Source organism: Bos grunniens, chromosome 17 (assembly GCF_055505025.1).
Source record: "Bos grunniens cultivar Pamir isolate PY7600 chromosome 17, Bosgru_T2T1.0, whole genome shotgun sequence".
In the NCBI taxonomy this organism is placed as follows: Eukaryota; Metazoa; Chordata; class Mammalia; order Artiodactyla; family Bovidae; genus Bos; species Bos grunniens.
Genome location: NC_141181.1, coordinates 72,827,324 through 72,843,265, shown reverse-complemented (window position 1 = coordinate 72,843,265; position 15,942 = coordinate 72,827,324). Strand labels below are relative to the sequence as shown.

At 65.7% G+C, this 15,942-nt stretch overlaps 3 protein-coding genes across 9 annotated transcripts; 2 read left to right on the top strand and 1 right to left on the bottom strand.

Annotated features, from left to right (window-relative positions):
- The first annotated feature begins 2,596 nt into the window (after nucleotides 1-2,596).
- Nucleotides 2,597-5,685, top strand: GSC2 (goosecoid homeobox 2). Of its 2 annotated transcripts, XR_015144878.1 has the most exons (4): nucleotides 2,597-2,976; nucleotides 3,086-3,339; nucleotides 3,734-3,926; nucleotides 4,973-5,107. XR_015144878.1 is itself a non-coding variant. In XM_086349269.1 (3 exons), the coding sequence occupies exons 1-3, from the start codon at nucleotides 2,730-2,732 to the stop codon at nucleotides 3,836-3,838; spliced, it is 606 nt and encodes a 201-aa protein (XP_086205395.1). In that variant the 5' UTR covers nucleotides 2,597-2,729; the 3' UTR covers nucleotides 3,839-5,685. The 2 variants fall into 2 exon arrangements, 1 of the variants encoding a protein (XP_086205395.1); XM_086349269.1 differs by having other exon boundaries at nucleotides 3,734-5,685.
- A 568-nt stretch (nucleotides 5,686-6,253) lies between these two features.
- On the top strand, nucleotides 6,254-13,791 carry ESS2 (ess-2 spliceosome associated protein). Of its 6 annotated transcripts, none has more exons than XM_086349255.1 (10): nucleotides 6,254-6,407; nucleotides 7,333-7,501; nucleotides 7,586-7,687; nucleotides 8,031-8,200; nucleotides 8,292-8,409; nucleotides 8,641-8,774; nucleotides 9,313-9,415; nucleotides 10,140-10,249; nucleotides 11,837-11,952; nucleotides 12,352-13,791. In XM_086349255.1, exons 1-10 carry the CDS (start codon nucleotides 6,273-6,275, stop codon nucleotides 12,359-12,361), a joined length of 1,167 nt encoding a protein of 388 aa, XP_086205381.1. In that variant the 5' UTR covers nucleotides 6,254-6,272; the 3' UTR covers nucleotides 12,362-13,791. The 6 variants fall into 6 exon arrangements, with proteins under 6 accessions (XP_086205381.1, XP_086205377.1, XP_086205380.1 ...); XM_086349251.1 differs by having other exon boundaries at nucleotides 12,306-13,791; XM_086349253.1 differs by lacking the exon at nucleotides 6,254-6,407 and adding an exon at nucleotides 6,482-6,811 and having other exon boundaries at nucleotides 12,306-13,791.
- TSSK2 (testis specific serine kinase 2) lies at nucleotides 13,759-15,053 on the bottom strand. Its single transcript, XM_086349257.1, has one exon. It carries the CDS (start codon nucleotides 14,958-14,960, stop codon nucleotides 13,884-13,886), a length of 1,077 nt encoding a protein of 358 aa, XP_086205383.1. The 5' UTR covers nucleotides 14,961-15,053; the 3' UTR covers nucleotides 13,759-13,883.
- Nucleotides 15,054-15,942: the final 889 nt, after the last annotated feature.

The window sequence follows — 15,942 nt, the reverse complement described above, 5'->3', positions numbered from 1 at the left end:
CAAATCAGTGTTGGGAAAAAAAAAAACAAACCTTCGGAACTCACACTTCTCAATCTCAAACCTCCAAATCTCAATCTCAATGGCAAAGCTCCCCTAATCAAGGCAGAACAGGTAAGGACTTCCCTGGTGGTACAGTGGATAAGAATCCACCTGCCAATGCAGGGAACACGGGTTTGACCCGGGGTCAAGGAAGACCCCACATGCTGGGAGCAACCAAGCCTGCAAGCCCCAACTACTGAAGCCTGTGTGCCTACAGCCTTTGCCCCACGAGAAGGCACTGCAGGAAGAAGCCCCACTCTACGCAACGAGAGAGAAGCCCGTGCAAAACATCAAAGACCCAGGGCAGCCAATAACAAATAAATAATAAAGCAGATAAAAGAGTGCAGGTGCACATGTAAGTCAATGGAGCAGGACTCAGAATCCAGAAACAAGTCCTCACGTTTACGGTCAATTGATTTGCAATTGGGTTGGGGGAGTACAAGTCAACGGGGAAAAGAATAATCTTTTCAGCAAATGGGACTGGGACAACTGGATATCCAGATGAAAAGAATGAAAGTTGGGTCTTTACCTACATCATAGACAAAATTTAAAAGGGGTCAACGTCAGAGCTGCCCCGCACAGGTCTGGGGGCGGTCCTTCAGCTGGAGCTGCTCAGCATGTCCCCTTCCTGTGGCTGCTGCAGCAAGCGCCCCCAGATGGAGAGGAGCTGTCACCCAGCTGCAGGACCCGGCCTCAGAAACCACAGGGTCACTTCTGCCTCCTAGTGGTTAGACGAGAGTCACTAAGCTGGCGCCCAGACAAAAAAGGGGGGATTAGATTTCACCTCTTGAAGGGAGGTGTGCAAGGATTTGCTGACAAGTTTGAAGAGCATCACACTGGGCCGGGTGGACTGGTGGAGAGGTGGCATGTCCACCTACGTGGGTAGGTGCACAGGTAACCCATTTATCAAGGTGGGGTGTACAGGCAGGGGCCGGAGGTTTCCAGGAGATCCTGAGTCTCTCCCAAGGACAGTGACTGAATGTTCCTTGGTGCTGAAATGGGACATGGAGCAGGTGCTTAGGGAGATGCCGGCCTGGAGCAGAGGGAGCAGGCAGGCCGGAGGTATCACCTGGGGGGTCCTGGCTGCAGAGGTGGTACCTGAAGCTTCAAGGTTGTAGGAGGTCACCAGGGGTGAGGATGGAGAAGGATGAAGGAACCCCAGGACCCAGCCTTCCTGGCCACTGGTCCTGGAGCCCCCATCCTTGAGGAAATGACTTTGATAGGTTGTTGACTCCCAGGCGCCTCTCTGATCTATTGGTTCTGTGAGGGAAATTGGCTGGGAGATGTTTCTAGGGTGATCCAAAGGGATACATGGGAAGAGATGGGAGGTCTGGGGGTGGTGGCAGCCATCTTCCAACCATGAGGCGGGCCACTCACAGAGGTGGTGGCTCCTCCCTGGAGCTTCCAGATTCATGAGTCCTGGGCAGTCTGTGTCAGGACTCTTTGTGACAGCGAGTCAGCAGGTTCTGTGGCTGGAAGTCTAGAGTCCTCGCTGACACCAGAGTGGGGTCAACAACGGAGCTTGAGGGGCGTGTGAGGCGGGAGGAGAGGCACGAGGCTGTGTGTTGCCCTCCTCGTGGTGCCTTCTGTTCATGGAGGCCCCTGCCCAGCGGGGATCGAACCTCACACACAGTGACTGGTTGAGCCCACAGAGCATCTGAGAGGGCACAATGATGTCAGTTCAGAGATCAGAGATCGGGAAGCTGAGGTACAGGATGGGTCGAGCTGAAGGCACCTCTCGTGGAGCCAGGAAGGGACAGCTGGGGCAGAAGCCAGGCTGTCTGCCGCCCTGTCCTGCGAGCGGCACACTGACTTTTCAGCGGTCTGGAGACGGCCTGAAGCGGAAGTCCCTGCCGGCCGTCCAGGGCTGCATAGATGAAGGTGCGACAGGCTTCCTGGAATCTAGCAAATTGCGGGTCGGCCCCCAGCGATGGTGGACAGAATGACCCTGAGAGGGGCTGAAGAGTGGAGGTGTGGGCACCAGTCAGCTCCCCCGAAGCCTGGCTCTGCGGAGGGTGGGGGGTGGTAATGGTTCGGCGGTGTATTCTGGGACCCAGAGGAAAGCGCTGGGAGCCCCCAACAGCGCCCGGTGGGCTCCGTCACCCAGGAGAGAAGGCAGGGAATTGAAGGCACGGGCCGCCGGTTTGGGGATGGGCAGAGACAGCTTTCCGCCTGCGCCCCCTCTCCTCCGCGAGGTTGAGATCCAGATCCTGAGTATGGGAGCGGGAAGTCGGGATCGTGCGGCGGGACGGCGGGGTTGCCCAGGGTGCTGGGCCGCGTTTGAGGTCGGACCTCAGGACACTGTGCCATTTGGGGCGTTTCTCCAGTCTCGCTCCTCCGCCCCTGTAGGGCGCGGAAGAGGACGAAGAACCACCCCTGGGCGCGGTGGCTAAGGGACCGGGCACCCAGGGCCTGCCCGGTCGGGGTGTCCTCCAGCCGCTGGGTCGGGGCCGGCGGGCCGTGGGGGCGGCCCTGCGCGCGCCTGCCAGCCTTCCGGGTCGAGGGCACGGGCTCGGGGCAGGGGGCTCCCCGCCGCCCCTCCCGCCGCCGCCGCCAGGGATTAGCCCGCTCCTGGCCGCGCGGCGGGATTAGCCCGAGTGAACGCGGCGCCCGGCCCGGGGATTACGGCGCGGACCCCCCCGCCCCCCGACGGATATATTCCCGCGGCGGCGGCGGCGGCGGAGGGCGGCATGGCGGCGGCGAGGGGCGCGGCGGGCCGCGGGGCACCCGGGCGGCCCTGCCCCTTCTCCATCGAGCACATCCTCTCCGGCCTGCCCGAGCGCAGCCCCCAAGCCCGGGCCGCCCGCCCGCCGCCGCCGGCCCCTGACCGCCAGAGCCCCTCGGAGCCGGGGGAGCCCGGGGCGCCGGAGGCCGCGCGCTGCGCCTGCTGCTGTTGTTGCGGCCCCCGCGGGCCCCCGGAAGCGGACGGGCGGCTGGGTGAGTGCACTCCGGGCGCGCGGGCTGGGTGACTGGGTGGGCTCGAGGCCCCCGGGCCGAGGGGAGCCCAGTCCCCCAGCCCGCGCCTCACCGCGCCCTCGCCCCGCAGGCGCGCGGCTGGCGTGGCCGCTGCGGCTGGCACCCGCGGCGCCCTTGCCCTGGGCCGCGCCCTCCGGGGGCCCCGGGGCGCAGCCAGGCGCGGGTGTTCAGGGCCCGCCGCGGCGCACGCGGCGTCACCGCACCATCTTTAGCGAGGAGCAGCTGCGGGCCCTGGAGGCCCTCTTCATGCAAAACCAGTACCCCGACGTGGGCACGCGCGAGCGCCTGGCCGGCCGCATCCGCCTGCGAGAGGAGCGCGTGGAGGTGGGTGCCCGCCGCCTCGGGAGAGCCAGCTCTGCGCGGCGGGCGGAGGCGCCGAGGCCCGAGCGCTGAGGGGCGGCCGGCGGGGCGGGGCCGCGGCGGTCAGGCTCCCTTAGTTTTAAACACCCCACCCACCCCTGACGCATCCAGCCCGCGTCCGCACCCCGGAATTCGGGGGGCTCGGAAGAGCGCGGGGCTGCCCGAGGGGCACCGGCCGGCGGCGGCGGGGGGAAGGGATTCCGGCCCGGGCCCTCGGCAGCAGATGACAGACGATGGAGCAGCCGCCCGGAGGCCTCCGTCCGTCCGCACTCGCGTCCCGAAGACGTGGCCGGTGCACTTGGGACCCGCGCGGGACCCGGGCCTGAGCTGGGCCCGCCTGAGCGCCCCTCCCCCTCAGGTCTGGTTCAAGAACCGCCGGGCCAAGTGGCGACACCAGAAGCGCGCGGCGGCGTCCGCGCGGCTCCTATCCGGACCCAAGAAGCCCCCGAGGGAGAGCTGCTGACGGCTCCAGAGTTACCTGCGCTGGCCTCCAGGAGCTGCTTCTTGGGGACCGGAGTCCTTGATTCCTCACTCCGGAGGTTTCTATGCAGGTGTGTCTGCCTCCATAACAGCGGGCAGCCTCTGTCACCCTGTGGGGCCGGCCAGTTCAACTGGGGAGGGTCCCCCAGCCCCTTGGAGAGTGTCTGCTGTGCCCTCTGCCATCCTGCCCCCAGGGTGAAGGACCGCGTGAAGACAAGGCTTCAGTTCCCAAGTTGGCACCTGACACTGCTCCACCCGGCGCGGGGACTTTGTTCTGCCCCCTCACGGGTCCTGCAGGGAGTGGGGGTGGGTGGCATCTGGCCGGAAATACAGTCCCTCCATGGAAGGTCTAGGAGCCAGGGCTGCAGCTCCCAGGACCCTCCAAGGCAGGTGAGCCTGGAGAACATGGCGCTGGGGCCCCGGCCAGGACAGCAGCCCTCACCACCACCTCCAACACACACACAGGATCCACACTTGCTGCTGTCACGGAGCTCCTCTCCATGACTCCTGGCCTCATCCCTGGAGATCGCACAGCCTGCCTGCGGGGCTTCCCCCCAGCTGGGACACCGCACCCGCTTGGTCCCAGCTTGCCAGCTGACTGGCTTTTTGTCACAGTGTGGGGCACCTGTGGTCAGGCTCTGCGCTCCCAGGACCAGCCGCTATGCTGCCCTCCTGGTTTTCCCTTTCTCTCCAGCTGTCGGGCAGGCCGGGAACACAGGTGTCCTCGAGGCCGAGCCCACACTCTCCCGCTCATCTCCATCCGCGCCCTGGTCTGTCTCTTCAACCCCCAGCCTCCAGTCCCAGCTCCATCCGGTTACACTCGCCCCCCAGGCCTCTCCCCTGTGCTGGGTAGTTATGTCCAGCTGTCCCTGTGACAGCTCCATTTGGAAGCCCAGGGCTTCTCTAGTCATTCTGTCCCCAGCAGCTCTTGCCAGGCATCCCAGGCACGTGAGCCAGAGAGCTAGTGGCACACATTCTGCCTCCTCCCCTCCCTCACCCATGAAGCCCAGGCCAAGGCGATGACCTCCCCAAACAATCCCAGAATCTGCCTCCTCCCTAGCCTCGATTGCACCAACCTGATGAGAACTGCCGTCCCCTCTCGCTTTGGCCATTGCAGTTGCCTCCAGTTGGTCCACCTGCACCCACTCCGATTCCTCTGTGGCGCATTCTTATAAAACCCAGGATGCAAGTCCGAACCTGCCTCTCCCCTGCCTACAGCACTCCCAGGGCTCCCACGGCTTGCAGAACAAAGACAAAACTTCTCACTGTGACCCACGACCTGTAACCCACAAGGTCGGTACAGCCTGGCCCCTAGGTGTGGGCTCCCACCCTGCTGTTCCTTGCACTCCATGTCTCCTCCCACTGGTCCTTTGCACACACTCTCTCCTTCCACGTGGTCATCAATGCCTGTCCATCCTTTGGGTCCGCAACCACTCCCTTCCAGGGGAATGTCTCCCGAGTGTCCCCTAGGTAGATGTCCCTTAGGTAGATGCCCTGTAGGTAAGATGCCCCCTGGGTGGGATCAGTCTTCCTCGCGCCTGCCCCGTTTGTTTGTGGGTTGGTCTTCTGCATCTCACACTCAGCTCCCCGAGGGCAGGAACCATACCGTTGAGTCCCCACTGAACTGTACTGAATCTTTCTGGGGCAGAACCTGCTTGACGTAATTTACAACCTCCTTTTGGGAAGAAATGATTGTTTCTGGAAAATGCTCAGACAATTTTCTTGTCCATTTCAATAAGGATCAGCTTTCTGGGAAGCCAATTCCGGCATTTAGGGACCAGACTTTTCTTTTCTTGCATAAACTTTGAATAAAAACTTTGAAGCACAAAACAGCCAACGTTTCTGAAGCGTGTGTCTTTGTTAATAGCATAAAAGCGTATATAGTGATTAGGGTAGAGTGAAGTCGCTCAGTCGTGTCCTACTCTTTGCGACCCCGTGGACTGTAGCCCACCAGGCTCCTCTGTCCATGGAATTCTCCAGGCAAGAATACTGGAGTGGGTTGCCATTCCCTTCTCCAGGGGATCTTCCCGATCCAGGGATCGAACACGGGTCTCCCGCATTGCAGGCAGACGCTTTACCACCTGAGCCACCAGGGAAGCCCATATAGTGATTTCTTGCGAGAAACTGGAATTTCAAGGCCTTCGGATTCCGCAGAACTGGAGTTTTTCAGGGTTAACGGGAGCCACACGCTTCTAGCCCCTACCACAGCGCCCTCTGGCGTCTACAGCCCAGAGAGTCGTGACCAGAGCGGGGCGAGACGAAGACCACAGGTCCCATGAAGCTCAGGGTTCGCGGTGACGTCAGTACGTCGGCGAGCGCGGCTCTCCCATTGGGCGGCTGTTTCAGGCGCCTGCGCATCTGGCGCGCCCCACCCACGCCCCCCGCGCCTGCGCCGCCCGGGTGCTGCTGGGATAGCGATGGCGTCGCCGGGCGCGCCGGCCCGCTCCCAGCTGCTTCCCGCAGCGTCCGGTCCCCGGAGGAAGCGCGCAGCCGGCGACGCTGGGGCTGTGACCGGCAGGCAGCGGGTCCTGGACGAAGAGGAGTACATTGAGGTAGCGTTCGGCGCGGACGCCCGCGACTTCCGGGCCCCGCGCTCCCCGCCCCGCCCTCCGCGCCGGGTCCCGAAGCTCCGCGCTCCTCCCCACCCCGAGGCGGTGGGGAGCCTGAGTCTTCGCCCCCGGCGTGTGGACAGGCAGGGGGCCGAGCTGGCGGAGTGTGGGGCGAGCTGTCTGCTCTGTCGGGGGCCCGCAGGGGTGGGTGTGTGCACGCGGCGAGGAGCCGGAGAGACATGCCTCTGTCAGGGGGTCAGCAGGGGTCTTGACAGCGGCGGAGGGGCCTTCTTGGGCAGCGGTGGTGGTGGGACCTAGGCCGGGGGCCCGGCAAGCCGGCTGCCACGGGGGCAGCATCGATGAGCGGGTGCGCCTCCTGCCACCGCCCCACCGCAGCCACGTCGGAGGTGCGAGGAGGTCATTCAGGTTTGGGAGGCCACTGGGGAGGGCAGGCAGGTGGTCTTAGTGGACAGCTGGGCGCGTAGACGCGCAGCTCAGGGGCGAGTCCGGCTGAGGTCTGAAGCTGGGAATCTCCACCCATGCTGGTGGTGGGGTGAAAGGCTCAGATTGGAAATGGGAGGCCGTGGGCGGCGAGAGGGTGGCAATAACCAGGTTGGTTCAGCTGATGCGGAGGTGAAGGCGTCAGAGGGGGATGAAACCGAGGGACAGAAGGCTTTAAAGGTGCCTGTGGTCAGCATTCCGTGGTCTCACTGCAGCAGGTCTGGGTTCAACCTCTGATCGGGAACTAAGATCCCATATCGCACAAGCGCACAGCGTGGCCAAAAAAAAAAAGGGAAAAGGGAAGTGTTCCCAAGCTCTGGGGATTTTTGGGCTGGATGGAGGTTGGGGTCTCAGCATGCACCCCGTGGGGTAAGCGCCCGGGGGAGGCAGACGGAGGCTCTGACTTGTGTTCTGACCTGTCTTTCAGGGCCTCCAGACGGTCATCCAGAGGGACTTCTTTCCCGACGTGGAGAAGCTGCAGGCACAGAAGGAGTACCTGGAGGCTGAGGAGAATGGAGACCTAGAGCGGATGCGCCAGATCGCCATCAAATTCGGCTCCGCCCTGGGCAAGACATCCCGAGAGCCCCCGCCACCCTGTGAGAGGAGTCCCGGGGGCCGGGCACGGCTGCCCCCCGAACCGATGCTTCAGGCCCCCTGACCCCACCCCCTCTGTCCCCCAGATGTCACGCCAGCCACGTTTGAAACCCCTGAGCTGCATATGGGCCCCAGCGTGGTGGGCGGCAAGGCCAGGGCCCGGGGCCGCGGCCTGGAGGATGGTGACGGTGAGTGAACGGCACGCAGCCCTCGCGCCGGCAGGCTTGCCTGGGGTGTTCCCGACGCCTGTGCCCTGGGAATCTTGCGCCCCATCTCCCGGCCGCTGACTGTGCCATAGGGGACCCGCTGTGGTCTCGTGACTCTTAACACCCAACACCCCATCCTCGCCCGAGCCAGAGCACACACTTCCCCGCCCTCCAGCGGGTGGGGAGGTGGGCGGCTTGGGCTGTTGATTTCACCCCCGGGGCGTTGTGGCGGTGTGGGGCCTCACGGACGGACCCATGGGCAGGCAGAGGGTGCCCGGGGCTGAGCGGACGCACGGTGGCGTTCACACCGTGGCACCTTGGACAGGAGAGGCTGCGGAGGAGGCGGCGGCCGAGCCCCTGCCCAGCCTGGACGTCTTCCTGAGCCGGCACACCAGTGAGGACAATGCCTCGTTCCGGGAGATCATGGAGGTGGCCAAGGAGAGGGGCCGGGCGCGCCACGCCTGGCTCTACCAGGCCGAGGAGGAGTTCGAGAAGGTGCCTGGGGCGGAGCGGTGGTGCCTTCTCAGGGCGGGCTTCCTGGGCCGGGGCTGGGGGCCTCCCTGACCCTCACTTCCCTGTGACACAGAGGCAGAAGGACAGTCTCGCACTCCCATCGGCCGAGCACCAGGCGGTCGAGAGCGGCCAGGCCGGAGTGGAGACCTGGAAGTACAAGGCCAAGAACTCCCTCATGTACTACCCAGAGGGTGAGCATGGGACAGGGCCTCCGGGCTGGACTGCCTCTGGGGTGTGTGTCTCTGCTCCCTACTCTGGGCCTTCAGGGGTCCTGATTCTCAGGGCCGGGCGGGGGTGTGTGTGGGCAGAGTCAGCTCGGATGTGCAGCCCACCCCGGCCGCCCCCAGGCTGTGCTCCATGGGGCCCAGCTCGCCTCCCTAGGGCTGCTCCCCTGACACCAAGGGCTCTGCTCTCACCGCCAGGCGTCCCCGATGAAGAGCAGCTGTTGAAGAAGCCACGGCAGGTGGTGCATAAGAACACGCGCTTCCTCAGGGATCCCTTCAGCCAGGCCCTCAGCAGGTCGCAGCTGCAGCAGGCAGCCGCCCTCAACGCGCAGGTGAGGCCCAGGGCCGGCACCTTTCTGCTCAGGCGTCCTTGGGCTCGGCAGCACGGGCAAGGCTGGGTCTGTTTTCCGTCCAGGGGTTTGAAGTCAGGTCCTGTGTTGGTCAGACAGGTGGGTCAGGTGCGTGCCAGCCCGTGGTGCAGGGGCACGACAAGAGGGAGGCAGTACGGAGCCAGACCTCCGGGCTCGGGGCAGCGGACCACAGAGCTTCTGACCCTGGGAGTGGTGCAGGGCAGCGACTCCAGTGATCGGGGGGTTGAAGGGGAGGCCGGAGCAGGGGCACCGTTTGGGAGGTCTTCACAGGTGCCTTGCCCCACTCCCCGCCCCAGGCCTCCAGTTGGGGCCCCCGAAGGTAGCATGTGTCGGGGTAGCCCTTGTGGAAGGCTGGGGCACGTCCCTTGGCCGCTGCTCCAACAGGTGCTCAGGCCTTGGCAGCACTGGGGTTCTCCTCACTTGCCGTGGGCTTGAGTAGTGTCGCTGCCTTAGCCCACAGCACGGCCTGGCCCTGACCCTACCTCCCCTCTGGCTACAGCACAAACAGGGCAAGGTGGGCCCGGACGGCAAGGAGCTCATCCCCCATGAGTCCCCCCGAGTGGGCGGCTTTGGATTTGTCGCGACGCCTTCTCCTGCCCCTGGTGAGACACGCCCTCTGCTGGGGTGGGGGGTCACCCGGCTGGCCGCGGCCTCTCCTGGGCCTGCCCAGGTCCCATCTCCTGGCTTGGTGAGGGGAGGCCCGGCTGGGCCCAGTGAGCAGTGATGCTGGGGGCATCAGGTGGGCACCGTCCTATGTGGCTGCGTGTTTGGAAGCCAGGCTCAGTCTGCAGGAAGCTGCATGAGGCCCCTTCAGGGGCTGAGGGACCCTGGGGACGTGCACGCCTCTTAGGCCGCCCACCCGTGCTCCCGCTGGGTGTTGGCCGTGGGTCCTTGTCAGTCCCGGGGGGCGTTTCTCAGCCACGGGTCTCATGCCAGCGGTGCTGACGTACCTAAGTGAGGTCACGAGGCTCAGGGCGGCCTCCTGGGCGTGTGCTGGCCTCCGGGCCTGGGAAGGCACCACAGTTTGGCCAGGCTCGGGGTGGGGGACTTCACCTGGAAGACTCCGGATCTCCTCCCTAGGGGTGGGGTCCCGTGGGTGTCACCCGGGGCTCCCTAGCCCTGTGCTAGCCTGAGGGTCCAGTCACCCAGCCCGGCTTCTCTGGAGGCCCCTCCGTCAGGCTCAGCCCGGCAGACCAGGCCCTGGGCTGGCCGCACGGACCCTCTCACAGCCAGATGCACCTGGGGTCCCGCCCTGGGAAGGAGAGGAGCCAGCGGCCTGCCTTGGTGGCCCCTGGCCTGAGGCGGCTATGGGCACTCCACCTGCAGGTGTGAGCGAGTCCCCGCTGATGACCTGGGGGGAAGTCGAGAACACGCCCTTGAGAGTGGAAGGGTCAGACACTCCCTACGTGGACAGGACGCCGGGGCCAGCCTTCAAGGTGGGTCGGCACGGTGGGGGTCACACAGGTGGACACAGGGTCTGCTGCGTTCCCGTGGCAGACGGGGCTTACAGCAGGGCGGGCGCCGTGTTCCTTGTGGGATCTGGGCCTCCACCGAGGACCGCCATGGGCGAGGCTTGGGTCGGGTGGGGAGACGGGGGTGGGGAGCTGCCATGGCCCCTTTGAGCCTGCAGGCCCAGAGGACGGGGCTGTTCCGAGACAGGGGTCTTGGGCCAAGAGCTTCCCCGTGTGCTGCAGCCTGTGGCTGGGGAGGAGCCCCGAAACCCCAGCGTCTGTGGGAGGCAGCCCAGCTGAGTACTTGCAGAGGGAGGCCTCTGGTCACGGGGGAGCCAGACCAGGCCCTGGCCAGGGTCCCAGGAGCAGTCAGAGTGGCGGTTCCCGAGGCTGGACACTTAAAAGGGAGGCCCTTGGGGGCCAGGTGGGCAGGGGAGCAGGGTGGCAGGTGGTTTGTGGGGATGGGAGGCCCAGGAAGGTGCTAGCAAGCGGCTGGTAGGGCCCGAGTGGCTCTAGGAAGGCAGGTCCCTGATCTTGCACGGCTTGTGGGGAAACCCAGCACTGGGCATGGCTTGTGGGGGAGGCCCCCAGAGCCTGGGGGGAATGTTGGGTGCAAGTGGGGGGCGCCCCGAGACCGGAGGGTCCAGGCTCACCTGCTCTGAGGTCCCAACGAACCAGTGCAGGATCTGGAGTCCACGTTTGTTTGTGGAGCAGGGCGGGGTCCCCTCAGGGGCCGGCAGCACCCGGTGAGGTGGTGAGGTGGTGAGGTGCAGAGACACAGCCGCCGTGGCGACAGGTGTCACAGCAGCAGCTCCAGGAGCAGGGAGCTACGGGCCAGGGGCTGGGGGTCGTGTGCTCGCCCGTACAGCGGTGATCTGTCTGGATCCCAGCTTGCCTGCGGGGTCCTCAGCCTGGGACGCAGCAACAGCTGAGCAAAGCCTGGGGCACCACTGTGTGTCCCAAGGCATTAAAGCTCGCCCCCGCGGCCAGCGGGTCAGGACCCAGCCCAACGCCAGGGGCCGGGGGGCGCCGGAGCCCTCTTCTCGCGGGCGTGTGGCGACAGGAGCAGCCGGGTCCTTGGTGCGCGGCAGGTCAGGTTCAAGGGAGACGGGAACACGAAGCGTTAAGATAGTGAGCGTGAGCCTCGGGCCCACACGCCAGGGACGCAGGAAAGGGGTGTCCACACGTCAGCAGAGGGGTGGGCGCTGGGCCCTTGGCGCCTCTCAGTGCAGCGGGAGCCCTCCAGGTTGGACTGTAGGCCGACCCCCAGACAGCAGGAGGGTGCACGATGCGCTCACACAGCCGGCACACTGCACCAGCGAAAGAGGAGCCCGAGGCCGGTGGGGAGATGGGCCAGGATGCGCATCTTGAAGTTCTTTAAAGAAACGCAGATGCCGTCGCACCTGGTGGCCGGTGGGAAGCAGGCTGAACAGGCCCTTTCCTGGACGGTGGTCCCAGTGCCTGGCTGGGTAGTGCCGGCTTCGTGAGAACCCGGCCCAGGGGTGGGCCACTCAGGGGGCTGGGGCTGGGGAGGCTGACGCCCTGCGACAAGCCCGGCCTGCCATCCTCTAGATCCTGGAGCCAGGCCGCAGGGAGCGGCTGGGCCTGAAGATGGCCAACGAGGCCGCCGCCAAGAACCGGGCCAAGAAGCAGGAGGCCCTGCGGAGAGTGACGGAGAACCTGGCCAGGTGAGGGGCGGGCCTCGCACTGCGGCCGCATGCTTGGCACCGGGGTCTGGGCCCGTGGCTGCGGCTGTGAGCCGGGCCCTTTCCGCTGCGTCTGCACAGCCCCTCACACGTCCCTAGCCCCCCTTGTGTGTCTCTAGGGGGTGCTTTTAGGCCTTGTCGCCTGCAAGCTCCCATCTGCCCGTGGAGTCAGGGTCGTCGCCACCCTTGGAGAGGGTCAGGGTCCCCTGCAGCTCCAGGCCTAGGGCGTGCCAGCCCAGAAAACGCACGTGTCTCCCAAGCATCTTCCCGGGGACTGAGGGGCCTGCTGCCAGGCAGGCCTGACCCTGCCTCTTGCCACGCCTTCCCCACTGCAGCCTCACCCCCAAGGGCCTGAGCCCTGCCATGTCCCCGGCCCTGCAGCGCCTGGTGAGCAGGACGGCCAGCAAGTACACGGACCGAGCTCTACGGGCCAGCTACACCCCGTCCCCCGCCCGCGCCAGCCACCTCAAGACCCCGGCCAGCGGGCCCCAGACCCCGACGAGCACACCGGCCCCCGGCTCGGCGACACGCACCCCACTCAGCCAGGACCCAGCCTGCATCACGGACAACTTGCTGCAGCTCCCCGCCCGGCGCAAGGCCTCAGACTTCTTCTAGGCCGGGCCCGGAGCTCCACAGAGCCTGCAGGACGGCTCTCCACCCAGCACGGGACTCCGGCTTTCCGGGGCGCTGGGCCTGTCGGGCCGATACCCTGTTCTGTAGAACCCCACCTGTTCTATTTGTCTGTCACTAAAGAGAGCCCCTGGCCTGACGGGGCCGCCTCTCTGCCCCAAGGCCACCCTCGTGCCTGCGTCGCCCTCTCAGGGCCGCTGGGCGCTGACCTCGGGGGCTGGGGGTCCAGGCTTTCCTGTGTGGCCTCATCGAGGCGGGGGCCTGCCTTCTGAGCTGAGTCGGCCCCTCATTCCCCGTGCCCCCAACTCCATTCCTCTCGGGGGTCAGAGCCCTTGGCCCTCATGCTTGCAGGTCCACAGGCACCCTGGCCAGGCCGGGCCTGCTGGGGACGTGGCTGCTCCCCGCGGGAGGCCCTTCCCAGTGGCCTCAGCCGTCACCTCCTGAGCGCCTGACTTCCAGCCGGGCAGGGCTGACCCCGCCCCCTCCCTCTGCTGTGGCCAGCTCCCCAGGACGGGGGCTGGGTCCCCGCGGGCTCTTTAAGCTTTCATAGAGGCAGCGTGGGGTCCACTTAGAGGAGCCCCTCGTGCGGGGAGCAGGCAGGCCCCAGCAGGCCACCCTCGGGCTCCCTGGAGGCTGCCTGGGGTCCTGCTGGTCTGCGCTCCTCCACATGGAGCTCCTGCAAGTTCCTGGGTGGAGCCCTGGCTGGGCACCAAGGGGGCAGGGCTGGGGCCGCGGGGTCAGGAAACGGCTGCTTTTGATGCTTTGTCCCAGGGTGGGCGTGGGCCTGAGGGAGCCCCAGGAAGTGTGTCAGAGGTCTGGAGGGGCCGAGTGAGATGCAGAGGGCACGCTCCAGGCAGGGCCATGCCTGGAGGGGGTGGGAGGGGGGCTGTGAGAAGTTCTAAAGGGCCAAAGGGCAGGCAGGCATTGAGGATGGCCTGCCTAAGGGGCGTGAGCGGGGTGGGAGGGCAGCAGGGGCCTGGTGGGAGGCTGCAGACTCTGTGCCCACGAGGCCAGCTCCCCAGAGCCCCCGGGCCACAGGGAGTGGGTGCTGAGTCCCAGAGAAAAAGACTCCGCGCGCCTCTCTGCTGTGTACTGTGGTTTATTTGGTGGTCAGGGTTTAAGGTCTCTGCTACGAAGTGGAAGAAAGCTCACAGAACGTAATCAAAATAGCGGTTTAATTGACGGACTTTACTTGTTCTCGCACCTGTGGCTTCTTCGGCTCCTACCGCCCACTCAGCCCACGGGGCGCTCGCAGCGCCTCGCCCCCCGGGCCCTCAGCACCGCTAGGTGCTCGCCTTCCCCACCTCAGCTCCGGAGACGTGGGGGTCCTTCGCCCTGGAGGCTTCGGCCAGCCGCTCCTCCACGCGGTCCTCAGTCTCGGGCACCACGAGCAGCCGGTGCTGGGTCTTGGCCCCCAGCTTGTGGTCGGGCCGGTGCTCGGGCCGCGAGCCGGGCCGCGGGTCCAGCTTGCAGTCAGCCCGGTACTTGCCCTCGCCCTCCCGCTTGAAGGAGGCGGAGGGCATGGCCTTGGGCTTGGGGGGCTGCAGCCACGCGTGGCTGAGGATCTCGTCGATGTGCAGGCGCCGGGTGACGTCCGGCTGCAGGATGCGGTAGATGAGGTCCTTGCACTCACCCGTCAGGTTCTTGGAGCGCGGGAAGTCCACGCGGTGCTCCTTCTGGATGCGCAGCATCTTCTTGATGTCGGAGTCGTCATACGGCATGGAGCCGCAGACCATGATGTAGAGAATCACGCCCAGGCTCCAGATGTCGTACACCTTGGGCTGGTAGGGGATGCCCTGCAGCACCTCGGGGGCCGCGTACGCCGCCGACCCGCAGAAGGTCTTGCTCAGCGTCAGCCGGCCGCTGCCGTCCCGCAGGCAGCGCTTGGAGAAGCCAAAGTCGGACAGCTTGATGTTGAAGTCCTTGTCGAGGAGAAGGTTCTCGCACTTGAGGTCTCGGTGGACGACGTCCAGGTCATGGCAGTACTTGACGGCCGAGGACAGCTGCCGGAACATCTTGCGCGCCACATCCTCGTGCAGGGCCCCCCGGCACTTGATGAACTCGAGGAGGTCGCCCTGGACGCCGAGCTCCATGACGATGTAGATGCGGCCGTCGGACGTCTCAAAGATCTCGTAGGTCTTGATGATGGAGCGGTGGTTGACGGTCGCCAGGATGTCCATCTCCCGGGGCAGGAATCTCTCCACGAAGTCCGTGGGCGTCTTCTTGCGGTCGATGATCTTGACCGCCACGTTGAACTTGAGGCGCTCAGAGTAGGCGGACTTGACCTTGGCGTAGGAGCCCTTGCCCAGGTTGATGCCCACGATGTAACCCTTCTTCCTCAGGACCGCGGCATCGTCCATGGTGCCCAGAGCGGCCTGCGCCGCTGCCCTCTACATCCCCTCCCCACGCGGACCAGCGGGCATCGTCCTTGTTTGCGCTGCGGGGAGCCGTCTGGCCAGGCTGGGCCTGCACTTGGAGGTGTGGAACGCCCAGCATTGTCCCTGCATGACTTCAGCCTGTGAAGTCATAAAGCCAGGCTGCCTGGAGTGGGAACTGGGTGGGGGGACAGGCCCTGGAGCCCTGGAAGGCTGACTGGGCTGGCAGAGCCCTGTGGCCCCCTAGGAAGGGAGGAAGCTGGCGCCCAGAACTGCTTCGAGCTCGCCGTGCCGCCCTGTGCTGAGTCAGGCCAGGGCCGCCCAGGTCCAGCCAGCATGCCAGGCCCCTGCCGCTTCCCTCTCCTGGGCGTGGGGCTGACCCCGCAGCGGATCCTGTCCCTCGAGGGAGGGCTGCCTTCCCACCGCTGCCTTGAGGTGGGATGAGCACCACCTCGGGCTGGCCCTGGGAGGGGCCACCCGATCCCGGGGGGCGAAGGCAGCTGTCTACGGTGGAGGGCAGCTCGGACTCTGTGAGTGCCCAGCCCAGTGGCCTGGAGTGCTGGTGGGCTGGCATTCCAAGGGCAGGGAGAATTGAGGTCCAGGCAGGGAAGGGCCTGGGGGAGGTGGACATTGTGAGAATGGATGGGTCCCGGCATCGGGGTGGGGGGATGTGGAGGAGAGGGTCGGGGGGTCTGATCCCCGCTTTAAGACAGGTCCTGCGAGAGCACATAGCCAAGGGTGGCCAGAGCCTGTGACCGGGCAAGGGGCGGCTGGCCAGGGCAGGCCAGTGGGGAGTGCACTTAGTGGGCGGGCCCCGAGGCCGGGGCTGGGGGCTGGGGAGAGCCTTTGTGAGCGCCGGGAGCCTGGGCAGGCATGTCACCTTCGCGTCTTAGAGTGTCTCTGCATCTGGAAACAGCGTCAGTCTGCTTTGTTCTCGCCCTGGGAACCGCGGCCCCGATCGGCGCAG